Source organism: Phyllopteryx taeniolatus, chromosome 15 (assembly GCF_024500385.1).
Source record: "Phyllopteryx taeniolatus isolate TA_2022b chromosome 15, UOR_Ptae_1.2, whole genome shotgun sequence".
NCBI classification, from domain to species: Eukaryota; Metazoa; Chordata; class Actinopteri; order Syngnathiformes; family Syngnathidae; genus Phyllopteryx; species Phyllopteryx taeniolatus.
The window spans coordinates 13513467-13523576 of record NC_084516.1 but is presented as its reverse complement, the minus strand read 5'-3'; the positions used below and the strand labels follow the sequence as shown (position 1 = coordinate 13523576).

At 43.1% G+C, this 10110-nt stretch overlaps 1 protein-coding gene across 5 annotated transcripts in view; it reads left to right on the top strand.

Moving 5' to 3' along the window:
* The first annotated feature begins 3108 nt into the window (after positions 1-3108).
* rai14 (retinoic acid induced 14) overlaps positions 3109-10110 on the top strand; it is a 46437-nt gene continuing 39435 nt past the window's right edge. For 2 of the 5 annotated variants that reach the window (XM_061800024.1, XM_061800023.1), the window contains exons 1-2: positions 3110-3341; positions 5782-5858. In XM_061800024.1, coding sequence (XP_061656008.1) covers positions 5823-5858 — 36 coding nt within the window. In that variant the 5' untranslated portion in view covers positions 3110-3341; positions 5782-5822. Of the gene's footprint in view, positions 3342-5781; positions 5859-10110 lie in introns of all 5 variants that reach the window. The other 3 variants (XM_061800022.1, XM_061800021.1, XM_061800025.1) reach the window with 2 other exon arrangements.

Genomic DNA, 10110 nt, shown 5'->3' with positions numbered 1-10110 from the left:
GAGAAATTGATCATTTTGCAGTGACCTAATTTCTTTCCAGGGCTCTATGGTCGTTTGATTTTGTTTCTCACCTTTGTTTTATTGATATATTTGCACTCAAATTACATGTTTGCGTATGTCTTTGTGACAGATTGTGAGGTTGCAACAGGCTTATCCGAGTTTATCAAGTAAGATCAAGTCAATGCAGTTTTACAGCTTTGACACGTTGCTGCTTGCATCGATACTTTTACTGCAGTGTGGTTACATGCACCAACTAACTCGCATAGTTTCAAAGCAAAACAACAGAAACGAAACGCAAATTCTATAAAGGTGCAAATGCAGAATGAGTCAAGCAGACAGACTAAGGCTATGCTGTGTTCTTATGGGGTTCCCAGTAGCCATGTCTCAGTCAAGAACAATATGTATGGCTTGTTCAGGACTGGTGCGCTGTTACTTTTTTCAGCCCAATTCCAAAATATAGTGGTGCCTTCAAATACGAGTGAACCGATTTGTGAGTTTTGCCAGATACGAGCTGCCGTTCTGCTGATTTTCTGTTTTGACTTGCGATCTAACACTTCACAACAAGAAGCAGTTTGGCAGACAGTCAACAAGTCTTCAAAATGACGCTTCAAGCTGTTCATTGCCACTTCCAAGTAAAGTTTACTGTTTAAGAGAATTACATTTTGTGTATTTAAGACAACCACATAATTTTGCCTTTAAAATCTACCACTTTAACGCGAACGCCTAAAAACGGCTTAAACAGGCTAACGGATAGCATTGGTGATATTTGAACACAAACGGTTGGGCAACACATATTATTATATATTATTTTTCCTTGGCGAAGAATGACGAATATGACTTAGGCTTACTGAGGACCTGAGACAATCTCCATGTATATCCATCCATCCATCCATTTTCTGAGCCGCTTCTCCTCACTAGGGTCGCGGGCGTGCTGGAGCCTATCCCAGCTGTCATCGGGCAGGAGGCGGGGTACACCCTGAACTGGTTGCCAGCCAATCGCAGGGCACATAGGAACAAACAACCATTCGCACTCACAGTCATGCCTACGGGCAATTTAGAGTCTGCAATTCATGCATGTTTTTGGGATGTGGGAGGAAACCGGAGTGCCCGGAGAAAACCCACGCAGGCACGGGGAGAACATGCAAACTCCACACAGGCGGGGCCGGGGATTGAACCCGGGTCCTCAGAACTGTGAGGCTGACGCTCTAACCAGTCGGCCACCGTGCCGCTTCTCCATGTATAGTATATCTATATTTCTGTAGTATACTGCCCCCAGGTGGCCAAAGCACGTTGTCTATTGAATGAAAGCAAAACATGATCACGTTTGTCTGTTCCTTCTGCTTCTGACCTCGAGTTCTGCTACTTTGTTTCCTGGTGCCTGTGGCTGTTGGGGATTCTGCTACAAAGACAGTGAAGTCTGTTTCTCTGTGAATTGGGAATGAAGGCAACAATCTGGTGTGAGCATTCCTGACCAGCTATCTGTGGATTTCGGAGTATTACGTGACTTTGGCCCAAGACTACGGTGGCCCTGAAGTGCAAAACACAAAACAATAACGAAGCACAATAGCAAATAAAAAAACTCCCGATGATCCTACGCCCATGGTAGATGGAAAACGGGGCCTAGTTGAGTGACCAGACAAAGACGGCTCATAGACCCATTATGATGATAAACACAAATGGACCTAGGTTTCTCTTGCCCAGATGTGGGACACCGGGGCCCCCTTCTGGAGCCAGGCCTGGGGGTCGGTGCTTGAAGGCGAGCGCCTGGTGGCCGGGACCGCACCCTTGGGGCCCGGCCGGGTGAGTTAGCGCCTTTGGTGGGGGAAGATGCCGGTCCGACCTGGGAGACACAAACTTATTGTAAGGGCCTGTTGGGAACGTCTGGCAGAGTCTCCTGTCAGAAGGAGCTTCACCTCCCAACTCCGACAGAACTTTGCCGATGTCCCTGGGGAGGCGGGGTACATTGAGTCTGAGTGGACCATGTTCCGTGCCTCCATTGTTGACGCTGTTGATTGGAGCTGTGGCTGTAAGGTTGTCGGTGCCTGTCATGGCGGCAATCCCAAACCCGTTGCTAGACACCAACAGTGAGGGATGCCGTCAAGCTGAAGAAGGAGTCCTATAGGGCCGTTTCTGCCGTGGGACTCCGGAGGCAGCTAATGGGTACCGGCTGGACAATTCCACCTACATGCCTTCCCATGAGGAAGCAGAGTCTGGGGACTAATTGTGGACACAGCCACATCCCCACTTATGAGAGGGGCATGCACCCTTGTGCAACCACATTATCCCAGTTAGTTCTACTTCCCCTCTTGATATTTTTTCCCCCCTCAAATGATTTGTACAGGATATATGTCAAATTATGGAGGAAAAAGTTTGGTTGTTTTATCATGGTCTCATTTTTTATGTATCACCTAAACCTGGCATTTCAACAGCGTTGTGTAGACTTTTATATTCACTGTCCAATTACGTGCATGATCGCGGAAGGAATTAAACTCCGAAGTCAAGGTACCATATTACGGTGTAGACCACTGGTGTCAAGCTCAAGGCCTAGCCAGATATGGCCCACTACATCATTTTACTCGATGTGGTCCGTGAAAGCAAATCATGTGTGTCAACTTTCATGATTCTTGCTAAAATCTCTATCAACATTTTTAACTTTCATATTTAATAAATATTGTTGAGACAGCTGAACAAACTAATAATTGTCCTTGAATTCTGATTTCAATTATTGCATCATATGATGAAGCGATTTACCATTTATATGGTTTCACAGTCGTAACGACCCACTGAAGGAAACCGTAACTACAACGTGGCCGGTGAAAAAAAATGAGTTTGACACCGCTGGTATGTACTTTTTTGTGACATTCTGTTTGTTTGGTGGTGTGCCATATTTTTCTACAGTATATCATGTCAAATATGTGCCTTGGCTCAATAAAGGTTGGGGAAACTCCGTTGTAATGCGAAGCAGCAAATTCCCCGCAAGCAGATCGTGAATGGAGCACAATGGAGGGCACGAACGCCCCCCAGCCACCGGGCCCGCCCACGCCCTCCACTCCTCGGTCACGAGAGCCCGTGTGACGTCACACTACAGAGGCGGCCAGCAGCCTTGTGCGTGGAGGGAGGGGGGAGGGGGGCGCCAACAGCCCCAACTTTGAATGTATGCCGGCCCAGTGTGTCGCTCGGTCCGCCCGCACTGTTTTCTTCTGCTTTCTCTGCATCCTCCCACTCGAGCGGCGGCAGAACAACGACTCGCTGTTCGCTCGCTAATCCGCTTTTTGGCTCCTAAAAAGAGAATTCCGCGACTCCATAAAAAAAAAAAGAAAAAAGAAAGAAAACAAGAAAGGGTAAGTAGATGCATTCTCGGCAAATGAATCGCACGGAATTCGGACGTTCGTTCAAATTGTTTGCTGCAGTCTCGTACTCGTCAAGTGGTTCGGTCGCGGAGATGCACGTTACTTTAGTCTTGTTCGCCTTGAAATGGGAAACTCTTCGTTTACAACTCTTAGCTGGCAGAATACAAAAGGAAGTTAACTTTAACCGGCTTGTGGATTCTTGGGAGTACGTAGATCTGCAAACATGTTCATAATCAGATAAGAGGGTCAAACGGTCGCTGTGCAGTCTGTTTCGAGTAACATTGTAACATTATCAATGGTCACACAAGTGCAAGAAGTTAACCGGTGAAGTAAAGCAATCCATCTTTGTGTATGCACTGCTAACATCAACTTTATGCATAGTTCCCTTGAGCATTCTTAACTGTCATACAAGTTTAAAAAGAAGTTAACCTCTGCATATTAATAGGTAATAAGCAAATTGACTTAATGCATATTGCTTTTAATCTAGGGATGCAAACGGGTGGAAAATTCCTAGTAAATTTCTGTAAAGTTCTAATTTCAATGGAAAGTCAAGCTGGGGAATTTTGGAAATATTCCAAATTGGAAACTTTCCATAGGAACTATGAAATTTTAGGAATTTATTCCCTTAAAGTCCCATTCATTCCCACAGCTAAATTAGAACTCTGAATTTTGGAATTCTAGTTTGAATATGGCGGCGCAGTGGACAACTAGTCAGCACATCTATCTGCCTCACAGTTCTGAGGACCCAGGTTCAAATCCGGCCTCCCTTGTGTGGAGTTTGCATGTTCTCCCCGTGCCTGTGTGGGTTTTCTCCAGGTGCTCCGGTTTCCTCCCAAATCCCCAAAACATGTATGGTAGGTTAATTGAAGACTAACTTGCCCGTGGGTGTGAATGTGAGTGCAAATGGTTGTTTGTCTATGTGTGCCCTGCGATTGGCTGGCGACCAGTTCAGGGTGTACCCCGCCTCCGCCCAAAGATAGCTCCAACATGGATGGATGGTTTGAACCTTCTTACAAGTGTACAAAGAAGTCACCAGGTGAAGTACAGCAATTCATATGTGTACTCACCGCTAACGTTGATTTCATTCGTAGTGCGTTTTAGCATTCACATCTGTCAAACAAGTGTAAAAGGTGAAAGCAAGTCGACTTTATGCATAGTGCGTTTAAACTTTCATAACTGTCACACAAGTGCTATACAGTCAGAAGTTCTCCAGTGAAGTAAAGCAATACATTGTGTACACTTCATTATTATTATTTACTTATTGTTGCCATATTGTACTGAGATGCGTGCACTCACTTTTGAACATTGCAACTATTTTTTCCCAAAAAGTTTAATTGCCGCTAAGAAGCAGACAATGAGCAGAATTCTTTTCACATTGTTTCCCAAATGACAAGAAAGGAGTGCAGTGGAAGGCAATCACAGAGTCAATCGTGCGGAACATTTCCAAAACATGGTGCCCATGTGTACGCTGGAGAAGCAGAGACATGACAAAGCTGATGTATGTGGTTCCAAGCTGCAAATATTTTGCCAAGGTCGCCTTGCCTCACCTGTAAAACGCTACATAAGCGCGTGAGAAAGCTGGGGTGCAGAGTTACTGTCGTACATATGGACTAGCCGAGCCATGCAGTTTGACATTTCATTTATGATGTTAAATTATTTAAAATGTTAATTCATCAAGGGTCCTGTTTACACACATTACATGTTTTGACTAAAAGGAAGAATTTTCAAGAGGAAGTAGTTTTTCTTTTTCTTGATTTTATTATAAGGGCATATCACCCAGCTTTACTTTACAGCCATATTTTTCCATATAAAACCTCTAATATCTAAAAATATGTGGTCCCCAACATCAATGTGTGTCTGCTCCTCTAATACTCAATAAAATGCGACCATATTCTCCCCCTGCATTCATTTAAAGAGCCAAACACTGGCAGGTAACTTACATTCAAATAGCCGAGCATTGCATACATGCTTGAAATACAAGCAGCTGCAGGAGAGCCTGGAAACATAATGAAGTAGCCTCGTTGCAAGGATGCAATGCTCACCGGGATACTTTCAGAGGTAAATCATGGACAAGGTCATCTCGGCCAAGAAAAAAATGGCGCTTGCTTGAGGGAACTAAGGCAGAAATACAGTTGCCAGAGATCCCGAAGGGTTTGGAGGTGATTTAAAACATCGGAGGAAACCATAGAAAGCTGGAAACCATTTGCAGTGAGGTTCAAATTAGAATAGCATGTGCTTTGTCTACTTCGGAATTGCCTGTTGCTTGGGGAATAAGTCCAATGTAAAAGTGGGATCAAATTTAAAATGTTGATTTACTTCTGTGCTGCTGGACACCTCAAATTAAAAGATATGTTCGAGAAACAACATTTCAAACGAGTCGGTGCTTCAACATCTGTGTGTTTTTTCCCCCCACCCCTCTTCCTTCTTCCAGCTGGAAGTGAGCAAGCAACTACATGGACTACTAGACCGAACATGAAGAGCCTTAAAGCCAAGTTCAGGAAAACTGATGTAAGTACTAAAACACATGCTCGTGACTAAGAAAGAAGTGCGCGTACACGCGTGCCCACATGGCGGAGGGCCGTGCACGTCTTTGGCAGCTGTGGATGATTTATGGCAGCCTCTCTTGACCTCTGAGCTGCACAAATGATTGATATTTTTGCAAGAAAAACAAAAGTAAACCAAACAGTTTTGAATCAGAGTATGAGTATAATCCATTTAGCCCCCCCACATCCCTAGCCCCTTGTGTGCTTTTTGTAAACAGAAAACACATGGGAAAAGCTCAGTGTGACATGGTATGCTTTGACATCTTTAATTGGCGGTGCCACGAGAAAGGTAGCACTTCGAGAAAAATAAGGTCACAGTCAGGGGATGAGGTCGAGAAGCCATGATTGATGGCGTTGGAGCGGTGTGAAACAAAAACGCAGCAGAAACCATACTTCCCTGAAAGTTACTCACTTAAGAGGACCACAGTGTGGGAATGCTGGGCTAAATTCCAGCAAAGGCCACAATACTGCAGTTCTCTACTTGCACATTTCACCCTGCAGATGATTAATCCATCTTTTGGCAAGAATGCATCTGTCTCTGCCTCGCAGTCTAACATATTGAACACTCACAGGAAGTGAGGCGTCTCCACTTGTCTGACTCATCCGCTGTCATCGTGGTGTTGGCGGCAACAGAGCTAAACAGCAAACAGGAAAAGTCTGGAAGTTCCTGGTTAACTTGGATTCTCAAAGGAAGTTTACGAAGTAGAGGATTGGTGAATGGAGTCAAGAATGTTTACAGCGTGTGGTTGGGTAATGTGATGAGCACAATAGAAATGAAGAGTCATCTTTTCTAGGGTTGTCCTAGTCGGTGGAGTAATTTTCCACCTTGACTTAGTCATGACCAGAGGTGGGTAAAGTAGCCAAATATTGTACTCGAGTACTGTTAATATATAATAATAAGACTCAAGTAAAAGTCAAAAGTAGTCCTCCAAATATTTACTTGAGTAAGAAAGTACTTAGTGAAAAAACTACTCAACTAAAGAATAACTAATGAGTAACTTCCATTCATCCATCCATTTTCTACACCGCTTATCCTCACTAGGCTCACGGGTATGCTGGAGCATATCCCAGCTAAATGTGGGCGATAGGCGGGGTAAACCCTGAACTGGTTGCCAGACAATAGCAGGGCAACCATTCCCACTGACATACCTACCGACAATTTAGAGTCTTCAATCAACCTACTATGCATGTTTTTGGGATGTGGGAGGAAACCTGGAGTACACGGAGAAAACCCACGCAGGCACGTTCCTCAGAACTGTGAGGCAGATGTGCCACTATTTATTTATTTGTTTGTTTGTTTGTTTATTTATATTGGAGTCCACACAGGTGGCACGGTGGACGACTGGTTAGAGTGTCTGCCTCACAGTTCTGAGGAGCGGAGTTCAATCCCCGGCCCCGCCTGTGTGGAGTTTGCATGTCCTCCCCGTGGCTGCGTGGGTTTTCTCTGGGCACTCCGGTTTCCTCCCACATCTCAAAAACATGCATGCTAGGTTAATTGACAACTCTAAATTGCCTGTACGTGTGACTGTGAGTGTGAATGGTTGCTTGTTTGTATGTGCCCTGCGATTGGCTGGCAACCAGTTCAGGGTGTACCCCGCCTCCTGCCCGATGATAGCTGGGATAGGCTCCAGCACGCCCGCGACCCGAGTGAGAAGAAGCGGCTCAGATAATGGATGGATAGATGGAGCCCAGACACACCTGGCACTGTCCAAAAACCAACAAGACAAGCCCTACAGAAACTTTATTTGCTTTATTCACTTAAATGACTGAATTAAGAAGCTGTTTGCTGACTTATTGATAGTGTGTGTGTGTGTGTGTGTGTGTGTGTGTGTGTGTGTGAGAGCGAGAGAGCGTGTGCCAGAGAGAGAGAGAGAGAGCAACTACTTACCGCAAGGTGTTTTGTTTTCTCAAATTAGAAGTGGGCTGAAGTATCCATGTTTGGGCAGTCATAATTTAAGATTACACTGCATGACAAAGCTGTTGTTTTTTGGAGTCTGCAACGTAAACACTCAGTTTTTTTTCCCCCCTAAATGAGTGACTTTGATTGCCCCACGAAGGCTTTGTGTGCGGTCATGTGACTGCCTTGTGCCGTCTGATTGGTGAGTTGGAGTCTAATGACACTAGTAATCACGTTGGATTGGCGTAACAACGCGATGATGAAGTCTAAAAATATATCGCACACGCAATAATGGACAAATAAAAGTAGCGAGCGGTATGTCGATCATTGTAACGGAGTAAAAGTATCGATTCTTCTTCACATAAATACTCAAGTAAAACTAAAAAGTATGTTACATTCAAACTACTATGATAAGTACAATTTATCCAAAATGTTACTTGAGTAAATGTAACTTAGTAAATGTAGCACGTTACTACCCACCTCTGGTCATGACATGCGTTTCAAAACTCCTCTGTGGAATATCGAATGTACAGCAGAGGTATTCCTATACTGCAAATAATCCAAATGACGTTCTCTCAATCCCCTCCGGTCAAGATAAACATGAGCTCCATAACGGTGGAACCCGCCAAGGTTGAAGGCAAGCTGATTTGTTCAGATTCATTTACAGTATTTTCTAATAGGAAATCATGTAACTGGAATTCATCCATTGCACCGTTAAAGACTGGCCATAAAGGAAGGGATGCAGCGAAACTGGTGTCAATACTGTACATCTGTACTCTAACTCGGACTCATAAAAATTTTCCGATAACTATCACACTTAATACCAGCCTGTCATATACATTATATACTATTCTGTCCACCCTGAGTATACAGTTTACAGTTGAGCAAATGGTAAACAGTTCTTCAAAAAGAGTCAAAGTGTGTTTGCTTCCTGCTGTTTATAGACACTCTTGTTGAAGTTTACTGTAAAACTAAACACACAATAAATAGAATTACACACGGCGTATATTCAACCAAGCACATATTTCTTCTTACAAATGGCTTCATCTACGCTCCCTTAATACTATAACACATCAGGCAAAACGAAGTATAAACCTTTAAAGGTCCACTTCCAGTCATTTTTTTTCTTTTTATGTGGTGGACGACTGGTTAGCACATCTGCTTCAAAGTTCTAAGGACCTGGGTTCAAATCCGGCCTCGCCTGTGTGAAGTTTGCATGTTCTCCCTGTGCCTGCGTGGGTTTTCTCTGGGTACTCCGGTTTCCTTCCACATCCCCAAAACATGCATGGTAGGTTGATTGAAGACTCTAAATTGTCCAAAGGTGCGAATAGGAGTGCAAATGGTTGTTTGTTTATATGTGCCCTACGATTGGCTGGCGACCAGTTCAGGGTGTACCCCAACTCTCGCTCAAAGATAGCTGGGATAGGCTCCAGCACGCCCGCAACCCTAGTGAAGATAAGCGGTATGGAAAATGAATGAATGAATCTTTAATGCCCTTTCATCAGGTTTGCAAGATTATTTGGATTGGAAATGCCCAGAATGTCCCTTTCCAAGCTATTCTTGTTGGTAGAGTTCTATACTCCATCAAATTTTAACATAAAACACAATAATAACAATAACAATAATAATATCAAGTGTTATACTTATTGAAATTAAATTTATTCTGTATATAATATTAAATGTTTTTTTTTTTAAACACAATATTTGATTGCGTGGAAAAGGAGTGTTATATTTGATTGAAACTTTTGTCATGTTCAATAAAAGTTTGTATTTTTGAACAATAGTTTAGTAAAATAAAAGACATTTTCATCAAAATTGCAAGGCATAGTCAAGTGTCAGTATGCAGCAACGGCATGTACCGTAATTTCTCTTGTAAAATGCGCATTTCCCCCCCCCCAAAAATTGTCAAGTGCGCATTAGGGTAAAATGAAAAACATATGAGCACAACTGTGTTTTCTCATTTACTAAATAAAAGTAGGGCTGTGAATTTCAAAAAAAGAGCAAGTCAACAACAAGAAAGTATTCAAATAAACTGCTTAACTTCAGAATAATTCTATGAAAAAAAACTAACAAAATACAGATAATACTTCATGTTTTGATCATATGGGTAGAAGCAAAATCATGCATTGTAAAAATCCATTATGCATAGATAGAAGGGTTTTTCCAGAATTTTGAGGTCAATTTTGGGGGTGCGCATTATACACGAGAAATTACGGTACTCAAATGTAAGTCAGTATCAATACATAAAACTTTATGAACTGTACAGATAATGTTAATTAAAAAAAAGTACTACTCAACATTTGCTGACGCATAGCATGCC